At 37.7% G+C, this 14,177-nt stretch overlaps 1 protein-coding gene across 2 annotated transcripts; it reads left to right on the top strand.

Annotated features, from left to right (window-relative positions):
- The first annotated feature begins 699 nt into the window (after positions 1-699).
- LOC125239395 lies at positions 700-8,354 on the top strand. Of its 2 annotated transcripts, none has more exons than XM_048146964.1 (5): positions 700-775; positions 1,503-1,587; positions 3,020-3,097; positions 4,150-4,292; positions 8,057-8,354. In XM_048146964.1, exons 1-5 carry the CDS (start codon positions 745-747, stop codon positions 8,209-8,211), a joined length of 492 nt encoding a protein of 163 aa, XP_048002921.1. In that variant the 5' UTR covers positions 700-744; the 3' UTR covers positions 8,212-8,354. The 2 variants fall into 2 exon arrangements, with proteins under 2 accessions (XP_048002921.1, XP_048002920.1); XM_048146963.1 differs by having other exon boundaries at positions 704-775; positions 3,008-3,097.
- Positions 8,355-14,177: the final 5,823 nt, after the last annotated feature.

Genomic DNA, 14,177 nt, shown 5'->3' with positions numbered 1-14,177 from the left:
ACAGTCTAAGCTCGTATGGGTGAACGCGTACTATGGTTGTATGAGTGAAATATAACAGGTGGACTGTTCTCGTTTTTGACGGGCGGTAACTGTGAGGTAACCGAGAGGGGGTGGGCGGCACTTTCAGCGGGGAGCGGGAGTGGCCATACTGTACGATAGTAGGTACTCTTTATTATTATACTGTGCTACAGATGTACGAAATGTTTTTGAAAAATATCGTAAAAACAGGGGCGGCTCACTCCGCGATTCTTTCGCCGAGCTATATATGCTGGCGGGCGCGAATTCGCGGCCCATTCAGTGGTGACGACCTTCGCGCGGCGCATTAGAACTCAATGTCGGCTGCTCGCGTGCGGTCCGTTTGTTATGTAGGATGTAGGTAAGAATTTAGAATGGCGGCATTTTGTTCACATCAAAGGAGTGAGCCTTCTGTACTTGTTATGTACTATTATATATTCTGTGGTAAAAGTGGAAAGCTTGGGCTTCAAGATAGGAAGAAACCTAAATTTCAATAAGGGTCATTAATATTTTAAGTGAAGGCAAACTCTTGAGAACATTATTATTCTAATTTCAAGGTTATTCGAAAACCTACTCTTAAAATAATCGTAAATTAGCAATAAACAACTTATATATTGTAAGAGAAATTGCCTATTTAATGAACTGCAATTTTATATGCCATTAAAGAATTTTCATTGTAGAACAAAATTGTTTCCTGATTATACATTAGACGATAAATTACCGAACATTATGAAGTACTGCGGGGTATTACTATTACTCGGTAAGAATATTTCGGTATTTTCTTATTTTATTGTGTTTTTTGCGACCACAATCAGAAAAGTACCTATAACTTACGCTATAAAGCCGCAGAATAGATTTTCAGTACAGATGGTGTTTTTTTTGGTTCATTATATCGACGGTGAAGTACCATGAACTCCCAATTACTTAGGAGTTCATGGCACTTCGCCATCAATATGTCAGGTCCACATAGGTATACTACTGCTGTTCATGTGATGTAATAGTACATTACATCAGAGGCCGGGAAAATGAGGATTTCCGGCCAAGTGGGTATATACGGCCGAGCGAGCGTGCGAGCGTTTCACGCGTTTTCACGCCGAGGCATGTATAGTGCTTTTCTCAAACATACAATGAATAAAAAAAAATGCTCTAAAGGACAATATTTTATAAAAAAAAGTTACTTTGCAGGCCTAGGCCTGAAAAAGAATATGAAATCCCTTTACAGTCCTCTCGAGTTGTTGCGCCCAAAAAGCGATACTTCCCAGCCCATTTTAAGGAACGTAAAGCCAATATTTCATTGCATGTTTGAGAAAAGAAACATTTCGCACTAAAATAGTACATTACGATACAAGTGCGTAAAAAAGGAAGTTCGAAACGAGTGGCGATAAATTAATACACCACCGAAGAGAGTGTTTTAAATCGACACCAGTTTTTTCGCACTTGTATCGTATTGTACTATTATATGTACCTAATATTACCTACGTTTAAAGGTATTGTAGCCCTGGATGCCTCGGTCATACAGCCGTCCAACGAATCTGTGGCAAATGGCCTAATTTCCCAGGACCGCCCCGATGGGTAAGTACCAGGGATGTAACGGAGCTCTGCTTCTGCTTCCGTTTCTGCGGAACTTCCGTTTTGTTTTACACATCCGCTTCGGTTCCGGTTCTGTTATTTTTCAAACGGAAGTTATAGCGGATGTCGAAACCTAGCGCGACAGTGGGACATGAGCGGCGTACATCAAAGACCAACAGGTTTATACCTGTCATTCGCTCATCTCTCCGCTGCCACGTGTTGCGATACTAAATATCAATCGCTTCATTCGATTTTCGCGCCAATATTTTGTCCTGTCCACCTAGTTCTGTAGCAAGTGAACAACTATTCAGTGGTATCAAGTGTGCAGGGCTTATAAATCTACGATCCCCTTAGAAGCAGACTGCAGGAAGATAAAGCTGCCAAGCTTTTGTTTATTAAATACAATTTACCTACCTATTTATTTTAGAATCACTTCATTTAATTTAAAAATTTAATTGTGTGCTAACAATTACACATATAACTTTAACTGGTTAGTTTTGGATTGTATTATACCTAACGGGTAACTTTTCTTTCCGTTTCTAAAACCTTTTACGGCATAAAAAAGGTTGATTATTCTTATGTGATTTTTAGTGAGTAAACAACAACTAAGGTGTTTTTAATTTTTGGATAGGTAATATTCCAAGCCTATTCTTAGTTCATACACACCTAAAAGTTCTAGGTAATTTATTTATTTTTGGTTTATGTAATACCTAAGTATGTGGTATTTTTCTTTTCATTTTTAACATATATAAGTTCCGCTTCTGGTTCCGGTTCCGCTTCTGCTTCCGTTAAACTAAATTCTAAACTTCTGCTTCCGCTTCCGTTAAAAGCACTTCCGTTACATCCCTGGTAAGTACAATACAATACAATACTAACCTGACGAAGCCTGCGCTGTGGATCTAAACGTATGTATTTTTTAATGATTTCTTTTGTTCAATAAATTATCTTGATACTAACCATTAGGGCTCGGATACCGGTAAAATTTTCAAACCGTTATCGCGTACTTGCGGCAAAACCTTTAAATTTCGTTTTTGCTGTAAAAACCGCTATTTTTAAACCGGTTTTTAGGGGAACGCTTTCATAAAGGTTTCGTTCGATTAACCGATTTAGAATAAAATAAACCGGTTTATTCCGCAGCATGATAGGTAATACTGTTCTAACAAAACAAAAAATGTCGCTGCGTGAACGTAGGTATTTACGCGGCGCCGTTGCGTCTCGCCTTGTGGTCTCGCCGCTCGTCGAATAAACCGGTTTATTTCGGTTAAAATAAAGTTCTCATAACGTTCGCGTTCTTTAGAAAGTTCGGAGTAAAATAGAAATAAACCGGCTTTAACCGGTAAAAAATAAACCGGTTCCAAGCCATGCTAACCATTTAATCGTGATAAACATAACAGGGTGTTTTTCATAATAAATCTTGAATTAGTGTTTATATCAGGAACCGTGTGGACAGCGAGCAAGACAGAGTGACATCTGAAAGAGACGCGGCCAGAAATCTCCGCCGTAGCGACGACGGGTATGTTTGTCGTACTACTTATTTAGGTACCTATATATCTAAACAATTGAACCGACCAATAATTAAAATAAGTTATTTTCCCTTATTTTCTAGCTCGGAAACACGTGTTTTGTCCTTTAATACCAGCGGGTAAAAACGCATTTTATCCACTAGTGGGTAAAGTAATTTGACCTTGAATAAAGTCAAATTAACATACATACATACATACAATCACGCCTGTATCCCATAAAGGGGTAGGCAGAGCACATGAAACTACTAAAGCTTCAGGGCCACTCTTGGCAAATAAGGGGTTAAAAGAAAACGAAACTGTGGCATTGCAGTGACAGGTTGCCAGCCTCTCGCCTACGCCACAATTTAACCCATAGTCGCCTTCTACGGCACCCACGGGAAGAAAGGGGGTGGTGAAATTCTTAACCCGTCACCACACAGGCAAAAAGTCAAATTAACTGCTTTGAAATTGATAAAAGTAGGTGAACCTAGTAATAAAGATGATTTACCACCTGTGGATTTACTGGAAGCAGTGATAAACGCATTTTTTTGCGTTGTAGTTTCCTCGCTTTAGTGAGGGGAAAAGTTTTGTGTTACACTCGAGTGCAAATGTATTTTAGTTCTCGTGTGTTAAAAAACTCGCAAGTTCAGGATTCTATTCTCGAACCACTCGCTTCGCTCGTGGTTCAACTATAGAATGCTTTCACTTGCTCGTTTTTCAATTCCACACTCGGCGTTAAAATACTACTTTGCCCCCTTGTATAACAACTAACTATTTCACCACACCAACACGAACAAATTACTGACTATAAAACCTCGAATTAAATAAAATTTATCAATTTATTCGATATTTATTATTCAAAATCATTATTTATAGGTAAATTCTACCAGCCAGCTCAAGATATCAAGTTAATATATCTATGAAATTACTTTGCACTCTTGTAGATAAAATGTAATTTCGCTATCTGTCTTCGGATAGCAAAGTAAAGCTTTTAACAGTTGGTGTGGTGCAAATAACTATTTTTCTTTCTTTCTTTCTAAATAATAATTCTCATTGATTGTAGCACGGACGCCAACAAAGTGTTGGCATTTGGGCTGGACACCGGCGTGGCTGACACCAAGAATAGCATCGTGCAGGCCATCTCGGAGGCTTTCGGAGGTCTGGTGCAGTCCCAATCCCAATCCCAACACGCGCGCTCCAACACAGGTGAGACGCGAGCGCTACATTTATGTTCCGATCTATGCAGAGAGTATGAAATAGTACCTAATATGTAGTCTTAATAACAAAGCGGTTAAATTGAAACTGACATCCAAATATCTTGCTTATATTAATAGTGAGAAGTGTGCGTGTGTAACACATGCATTTTTAGGGTTCCGTAGTCAACTAGGAACCCTTATAGTTTCGCCATGTCTGTCTGTCCGTCCGTCCGTCCGCAGATAATCTCAGTAACCGTTAGCACTAGAAAGCTGAAATTTGGTACCAATATGTATATCAATCACGCCAATAAAGTGCAAAAATAAAAAATGGGAAAAAATGTTTAGTGTAAAGTGGGGGCTGATTTTTTTTTTCATTCCAACCCCAACGTGTGATATATTGTTGGATAGGTATTTAAAAATGAATACGGGGGGTAATTCTCAAAAAAGTGGCATCGTACCCTACCATCACGTTTTTGAATAGAAAGTATGCGAAATATATAATTTTCACATATAATTAAAATTTTCATAAGTAGGCATTAACGTGACACATCGAGGCCAAAACATATTTTTTCTGTAAATATAATACTTTTGTAAAAAAAAAATAAAGAAGACCGTTTTCTACTGCACCCTGCCTTGTCACAACGCGACACTGCTCAAGTTTTTGCTCTATAGATTATTGAATTGCAGTTGTATGATATTAAAATATCGTTTTTTGTAGAGAATATACTACTATATTCTTAAATATACGTTGCACGGGATGTTTCGATTACTTTTGAACACAAATTTTCACGTTCAAAGTTTGTCCAGCGATATTTTCTCTATATCCTGTGCGTCCGTGGTATTGCACCTCACTCACACACAGAAAGTCTTTTTGAGACCCTAATATACGTAAAACACGTAGCCAGTATGGTTCTAGCCGCTGGTGTAAAGGTTTGTGTGTGAGGTGCTGCGGTCTTGTGGTTAGAAGTTTTCAAAGTGTGACGTTCGGAGTTTGTAACAGGTATGTCCACTTTATTCTGGCATGATTATTGTAAAATATTAATACGGCAGTTTTTTTACTAATAACATTTTAATGTTGTATTGAAGTATAACTATTTATATTAAAATTATGACAGTTGTATTATCAACAGTTTCGGAGATAATATCTAGTTAATCGGATTTTCACTACACCCTGTGTAACTTTATCCTGCCATCACTCTGCAGGGTAAAGTGACTGTTGACAGGATAAAGAAATACAAGTAAAAAAAAGCTATTTTGACATGGTTTTTACTAACTTGCAATGTATGTATGTATGTATGTTTGTATGTATGTTGAGGTCAAATCTTGCAACCCAATTTGAAGCAGAAATATTCAACCGACTGAGCTGAAATTTTGTATACACGCTGCGGATGACGTTCGCATATAAGCGCCGATATGGGGCATTGGGTCCTTCGATATTGGGCAATAGTCTGCTCAGCGCCGAAGCAGTCCCGACGAGGCTAGGAACCAATTTGATAAAATGTTCCTCGGAGTACCAATTTTGGTTTGAATTTAAGCCCAAGTACTTAATTTGGGGCGTAAGAGGGACCGCCTCACCGCCAATAGGCAAGGCAACATCCCTATCGCTCTTGCATATAGGCATTACAGAACCAGATTGCATTTCGATCGGCGTATAGCGTCAACGATTATCATTTTGGCTAGGTCGGCAGCAATCACTTTCTTCGGGCAGAAGCCAACCTTTCCTTCGAAAACCACGTCATCGGTCGTGGCAAGTAACACCGCAAGCCCAAAAAAATTTATGCGCCTAACTGTGAGCTCAGTTGCCACTGTGGCTCTCCTTATTATCCTGGTACTTTCTTCCCCTCACGGCTACTATTGTGTCATCGGCATAACAAATGGTGATGATGCGGAGAAGTTGAACTACTCTGATAGCCAAGTCAAAGCCAATGCTCCAGAGCAGGCGCCCAGTACCGACCCCTGTGGAAAACTGTGGGTAGGTTATGATTATTATGAATATGCATGTGGGTAAGAAGAAGAATAAAGTAGTCAGTCTTGATTTGAGCACGTCGCCTCATGGACCTGTCCCTATACGTTTACATGGCGCAGCCGGTAGGAACACCACACTCCATTTGTCTTTCTAGGCATCTTCCTCCTGATTCATTGAGCACTTCTCTATCTGCGAGGTAATGCCCTATGGTGAATGATGATCTTCAAATATAAAGGTGCATCGTGGAAGCAATGCGCCTATTTTATTACCACATAAGGAAGAGAGCCGAAGTAATTGGCAATGTCAAGAGATACTGCGATGGCTCCCTACCTTTTCTCTGCTACCAGACCGCTGTATTTATGCAGCGCATCAATTGCGTCTATCGCTCCTCCCAGAACCCGATCTCTGATGTTTGGGCACGTGTCTTACAAAATGCGTGCACAGCAGTAGATGAGACATACGATGATGCGCTCAACATCGTGCCAGTTTCATCTAGGAGTGCAATGGGACGGTATCCTAAGGGACAGTCAGCTGGACTACCCTTTTTTCGAAAGGCACAGTCTGCCCACCTTACAACGAGAATTTATACTCTCTCGGAGGCAGTCGTCAATGTGGCCACGTAATCTACTTCCAAGATGTTTAAAGAGCCAAGGCACGCCGTCCCGTCCGGCCCTATAGTGGCCCTCATTTTAAATACTGACCTCATTATCTTGACATCTGTTACCAAGGAGACATCAAGGAGACGAACCAACTCTTCCACTGGGGAAGCCATTTCAGGCATTACACGCACAAGTACAACTCACATTGTGAATCATGATATGTGCTTTGTTGTTTTACAAGACTGTGATTATAGGTACTTATTTATTTATTCTTTATTGCACATAAAAAAGTACAATATGGTGTACATAATCCCTTAAGGCATTCTCTACCAGTCAAACACTGGGTCAAAAAGAAACATTTGGTACGAGCAGGCATCGTGACAGAAAACAATAATCAGATATCACTTACTGTACTTCAACTGATTTGAATAAAAAATAATGGATATTGTTTAAAAAAAATACTTTTTTTTGCTTTTGTTTCTACTTAAAGAAAAAATTTTTATCCTAACAAAATCATAATAGTCGATATACGTTGAATTATTAGTGGTAAACTTGTTTTTTTATTCAAACTCTCTTTATCCTGCCACGTTTTCCCTGCTACCCTGTCTATTCACTTTCTCCTGTATGTCTAAAATTTCAACTCGCCATAACTTCTACGTTTTTACGACTATTTCGTTCCCTCCCGCAAATTCCGTATCATTGATGCACTCAAAAACATATTTAAATCCAAAAAGGTACAAAAAACCATTTTCATTTTTTTCCATTCACTTTACCCTGACGGTGCCACTTTTTTGAGAACGAACCACGGGTTTACTAAGATAGTTTTTTGATAATATTGATATTTTCGGAAATAATCGCTCCTAAAGGAAAAAAAAGTGCGTCCCCCCTCTAACTTTTGAACCATATGTTTAAAAAATATGAAAAAAATCACAAAAGTAGAACTTTATAAAGACTTTCTAGGAAAATTGTTTTGAACTTGATAGGTTCAGTAGTTTTTGAGAAAAATACGGAAAACTACGGAACCCTACACTGAGCGTGGCCCGACACGCTCTTGGCCGGTTTTTTTACATCCGATATCGGATCGGATAATGTGAAAACGCACTAATGGGTTGGCAACGCGCATGTAACATTCGTGACCGCTTTTCATCAGGCGGACCGTATGCTTGTTTGCCAACGACGTAGTATAAAAAAATATGTTTACAAATCCAGGTGAGAAGAAGAAACCTCTGGCGCTGGAGTTACGCTCCGATTCGATCCTGCGCGCTGTGGAGAACTTCCTGGCGTCCCCCCGCGTCAAGCGGCTGACCCGCGACCTGGCCAAAAAGGCCGCCATCATATACCGCGCTATTGAGAAGGAGCTGTGACCACAACACTACTACCTGTCTAATTAGTTTGTCAAGAAAAAAAAGTTTTTCTTAGAGGAATAACAATCGCGCCTAGTTTAATTTTTGAAATGGAAAATGATCTTTGACTGAGAAAGTTTAAAAATAAAGATTCAATCAACATATTTGCGTGTTTTATGTTATCCGGCATTATACACGTTAAACTTTCGTGAGACATATTCCAATAATTAATTAAAATACGGTTGTACTCACGTTATTATCATAGCGATAATGCCGCCTTTGATGCGCTGCGACATGTTTCGGGCCAATTCGGAGACCCCTCTTCAGGCATATAGGAGTTCCGAATTGGCCCGAAACATGTCGCAGCAATAGTGATAATAACGTGAGTACAACCGTATTTTAATTAATTATCCGGCATTATGTATATATAAGCTTTATCCATACTAATATTATAAATGGGAAAGTGTGTGTGTCCGTTTGTTTGTCCGTCTTTCACGGCAAAACGGAGCGACGAATTGATGTGATTTTTTAAGAGGAGATAGTTGAAGGGATGCTGAGTGATATAGGCACTAAGCTAAGGGTTCGATTCCCGGTAAGGGCATATTTATTTGTGTGATTAGCACTGATATTTGTTCCTGAGTCATGGATGTTTTCTATGTATGTATTTATCTATTTATGTATGTATATCGTCGCTTAGCATCCATAGTACAAGCTTTGCTTAGTTTGGGGCTAAGTTGATCTGTGTAAGGTGTCCCCAATATTTATTTATTTATTATACGGTATACAATTTTATTATACAGCGTTATGCAACTAAGATGCTTTTAGAAATAAGAAAATTACAGCCTAGCAAAAACAGTAGAAATGGTGGCGCCATCGTCGATGTAAACCGTTTGGCATGTGGCAACTGTTGAGTCACTTTTGTATGAGAACAGCAAGTGTTGCTATGATAAAAATAGTTCCATTTCTACTCTTGTAGGTAAATAAATCAAATCACCGATTAGTTTTATTCAAAATATTGTTTTATTAAATATCAGTACAGTTCACCTGTTTTACATCTCTTTACACAAATACTTCCATCATCTACACAATAGTTATCCGTTAAATCTCATTATAAATACCAAACACGAAACAATAAAAATTATCCATACTTAGGCAATGGTCCCCCAGAAGTGGGTATGAATGTTCTGAGATGAACTTTTCGCTTTAGCCGTAATCTGTTAAACAAAGGCCTTTGTGTCTATTGTTGACGACGGCTAGCTCCCGTTTAAACGGCACGTGCTATAGTTTCAGTGTAGTTAAAAAGCAACTATCATGATAGTAATTAGGTTCAAATCCATTAAAAGCCCTTTCGGAGATAACACGTTTTGTCATCTTCAAAAAAAGTTACCTGCATACTGCAAACTGTTTAATAAATTTGAACCTTATTGCTATCATGATAGTTGCTTTTTAACTACACTGAGACTTTAACACGTGCTGTGGAAACGGGAGCTAGCCGCCGTGAACACTGAACAATAGAAACAAAGGCCTTTGTTTAACATATTACGGCAAAAGCGAAACGTTCATCTCAGAAAATTTATACTATAAGCTATGAGCTATCGGCTATAAAAACGAACAAAAGACAATCGATAGCAAGACACGGCGATGTTTATAGCTACTCGCCCAGCGGTGAGCTATCAATATCGCCGTGTCTCTTTTATTTGCACGGGAGTGCTTATCTCTTGTTCGTTTTTATAGCCGACAGCTCATAGTTTACTAGCTCGCGGTGGGACCAGAGCCTTAGTCACTGGTCCCACCAAAAGTGTTTAGGCTATGAGCTAGATCGGCGATAGAAACGAAGTGAAAGAGGGCTTACTTCGCTTTTGGTGAGACCAGCGACTTAATCTCAATAAATTCAAAATTTTCTTTGACTAATATGAAAAAAATTATTAAGCGTTCCTTAAAAATATGTAACTGGGCATTTTCGCGAAAAAAGATTCACAAAACTTTTTTTTCGAAAATAGCTAAATGTAATGTTTTTCCTACTCAGAATCACGAGCCCTTTCGATCTTACTAGGTAAAAAAAGCGTCCCAAATTTAATTTTTCCACTTCGTTGCCATTTTTCAAACACTTCGTGCAGCGGTTACAAAGTGGAAAGTGTGCAAAATAATAGAAAATTTTGGAACCATTTTTTGTCTCATGGTTTTTGCCCCAGGGGCCCATTTCTCGAAGCTACAGGATACAATTTACAAGTGGTAGTCAATGTCTAATATGACAAGTTGCAAAGAGACTTCCGCTTGTAACTTGTAACATTCAGTTTTGAGGAATGGGCCACAGATCGAAAGGGCTCGTGATTCTGAGTAGGGAAAACATAAAATTTACCTACCTTAGAAAAAATAAAAATTCATAGTGGTGATTGCCCAACTATGCATTTTTATTTAAGGGTTGACCAAAATTTTTTTTTATATTAGTCAATACAATACTTACGTTTAATTTTTAAGGAACGCTCAACTTACTGACATGAGGGAAACATTGAAATAGCTTCGACTACACTTTCGTATAAAATAACTTACAATAGGAATAACATATACACAATTAAAGCAAATGAAGCACCATTAAAAATAGAAGTAAGGCTAATGCGGACAAATCCGTCTGTGGGAAATCCCGGACATCACTTGTTCATGAATTGGTACAGTCAACCAATTAGAATCCCAGGCCACTCTAGAACCCTGTCGTATTGACACCGTGCTTTATTTGCTACAGCAGTCAGTTTGACTTTAACTGTGAAAGGGTTCTACAGTGGCCTAGGATTCAGATTGGTTGACTGTACTTAATGCTCCCAAAACGGGTTTTGCATACACGTTAATAATAGTCGTTGTAGGCTACTTTCCTTCTAGTCAAATCAGTTTGTGTCAAAACGAATTTGAATGATATGGAATTAATCAACCGACTTGAGTAACGTCACGGTCAACTCATTTACTTTATATCTGACTTATAAATAGAAATTGTATTTAAAAATAATTACTGTCCATGTTTTTCTTATAAATAATCAAATTATTTATTTCGTGCATGGTATATAATATTTTATTTTCAGAGCAGGTAAGTTCCCTGTGAAATGTGGTGTTACATACTCTATTCGTGTACGGTATTTCCCACAGACGGACTTGTCAGGATCGACCTTAGGTAGGTATTTTATTTACAAACAAATAGTTACAGTGATTGCACTAATTAAATATAAATTAAAGTATGGCATTCAAGACAAATCTTAAGAATATTCAGTTGAAAAATACTAACATGTTAGTTTCTAAAATAGGAAAAAATATTATAGTTACACTTTTTTGTGAAAAATAATCCGAAATAGCCTATTTTTAATTTTACATTTCTTTTCAAAACACGTGGAATAATATTTGGTAATTTTGTTTAAGTGAAAAGTGACTTGCAAAATAGACCTTATTGCAATAGGCTGAGGTTTTCTTCCATCAATAATCTCTATTTTATATTTTCTAACGTTTATATAAAAACTAAAAATAAGTAGAATTAAGACAAAAAGTGACTGGACGCAATTTCAAAACAAAATACAGAATTTTTAAATCACAATGTTTATAAAATTTAATACTAAATTACTTAGTAAAATAAAAAGAAAACGAAATTCTTGAGCAAATTGGTTATGAGAGCTACTCAATTTAGCTGCTTTTTAAACAGTATACACGACGTATTTTTTTTAATCAGTAATAATACTTTTTGAAACAAGTCTATAGGTATTTTTATCGACATTAGGCCTATAATAAAAAAGGGTCCAAAACCTGTAATAAATAATATTTCAAATTAAATAAGCAATTGTTAATTTCGACGATTCTGAATTTGGCTACCATTCAACAATCAGTTATAAAATTCTACAAAATTATTTAAAATCCTTTTTTTCTTTCAAATTTTTGTCGAATTTTACAATTGTCTAAGAGTCACAACCATATTATAGATATTTTTTTCAAAAATAATAGTTTACAATGATTAATTATTACAACTAAAAACATTTATTACCTCTTTATGATTTAGGAATGAGCAATTATAGATTACTTACTTATAAAAAATATACAAATAATATAATTGCAAAATAAAATAGGTAACTTTTGCAATATATAGAATTTTAGCAATAAATTTAAATTAAGGTATTTTACACTTAACTATCTAGTATTACCATAGACAACTAAACTAATGCTTGACCAGAAATTTATGACTATTGTCCAGAGGGCGCTGTTATTCTGATGTATGCAGTGACAGTTCACTATAGTATGAAGATAATAGTTCTGATGAAACTCCGCAAGATGGCGCATAGTCATATATTTCTGACCAGGCTTTAACAAATATGTTATGTCAAACATTCGTGGATAAACGGCGATAAGGTGGAACGATTATGATGTAAATCATGTTCGTTAGTTTTCGTGAAGATACGAAGGAAAAAAAATTCGCATGACATCTGTACATATGCATGAATAAGACATTTAAAAAAACCTGGCCCCGTAGTTGAATGTCATTTCTGCGACGCGAAACGAAAACGAAACGATTATTGGTCCTATATCCGATATCGGACCAGGGGCCCATTTCTCGAAAGGTACAAGCCTTGTATAACAAGTGCGCGAACTTTCAAATCGTATGGGTTGTCATGGAAACACACTTGTAATACAAGGCTTGTACCTTTCGAGAAACGGGCCCCAGGGCCCATTTCTCGAAGCTACAAGTGACAATTTACAAGTGGTTGTCAATGTCTAATATGACAAGTTGGAAAGAGACTTCCGCTTGTAATTTGTAACTTTCAGTTTTGAGAAATGGGCCCCAGATAATCTGAAAACGCACTTATACCTATTTGTTAATTTTAGTTGTCTATGGCGCGACTTATATAATAATTCATTTGGTCTGTACCTACTTAAATACTATCATTTTCATTTATTTTTCGGTTCGATTCATTTTGATACGTAGGTAACTAAAAGTGGTTTTACCGACATATCATTATTTTGGAGATACTGATGAGACATCGTAACTTTTCCAGTAATTTCGGTGCAGCATGGTAGGAATAAAGGAATTCATACATGACCCTACTCATAGTGTTGTGTTCCTGCCGGTGAGTAAGGCTGCCAGAGCTCAACGAGGGTGTGGTGTGTGGGGAGGACTTACGGAACTAACTTGTTCCGTCTATTGTCCTTTGCGTCGTTGGCAACCCGAACCCTCCTTAGAACTTGTACACTCCTTTTTGCTGTGTACTTAACACAGCAAAAGGGAATGTACAAGTTTCTAATGGGTTGGCAACGCGCATGTGACACTGTTTGATTTTCAGGCGTCCATAGGTTACGGTGACCGCTTTACATCAGGCGGGCCGTATGCTTGTTTGCCACCGACGTAGTATATTTAAAAAAATGTGTTTTCTAGATAGAATATGATCAATTAAGGCTCATTTTACTGTTATTAATCATTATTAACTAGGTATTCCAGCTGGCTTCGGCCTTATTTCTTTAACGTGACAATGAGGCACCAAAATTGCCGTAAAAGTTACGATGTGTGATAATAATTCGCAAAATTAGTAAAATCACAAAAAATAGGTTTAGATTAAGGGCCAGTTGCATCAACCACATTTGACAGACACATCATCGTCACACAGCAGACGTCTATGGAACTTCCGATACAATATTTAACGAACGCTTTAACGGTGACAGAGGGTTTGATGCAACCGGCCCTAAACCTATTAGGTCCACTTGTACCAATCACTTAACTCAGGGTGTGGGCTCTCATCTGTCAAATTCCGTATAAAATGGTAGGTTAACCCTCGTGTTAAGCCACCATTTTCGTTGGTGCAAGTAGCCCTTAGTGTCAACACGAGGGCCGAGGGTTAACCCACCATTTTATATGGAATTTGACAGATGACAGCCCACTAACCCTGAGTTAGGCCGGCAACAGACAGTCTTAATTTATCATAATCTTAAAAAATCATAATCTTATAAAATAAGATTGACTGCCTTGC

The sequence above is a fragment of the Leguminivora glycinivorella genome, chromosome 25 (genome assembly GCF_023078275.1).
Source record: "Leguminivora glycinivorella isolate SPB_JAAS2020 chromosome 25, LegGlyc_1.1, whole genome shotgun sequence".
NCBI lineage: Eukaryota > Metazoa > Arthropoda > Insecta > Lepidoptera > Tortricidae > Leguminivora > Leguminivora glycinivorella.
This window is presented reverse-complemented; position numbering and strand designations above follow the sequence as displayed.

Excerpts from the sequence above, each read along its gene's own strand:
- LOC125239395 (XM_048146963.1), top strand. The coding sequence starts at position 745 with ATGAAGTACTGCGGGGTATTACTATTACTCG. Across the intron at positions 776-1,502 it reads CGGGGTATTACTATTACTCG|GTATTGTAGCCCTGGATGCC; the intron begins GTAAGAATATTT and ends CTACGTTTAAAG. Across the intron at positions 3,098-4,149 it reads CTCCGCCGTAGCGACGACGG|CACGGACGCCAACAAAGTGT; the intron begins GTATGTTTGTCG and ends CATTGATTGTAG.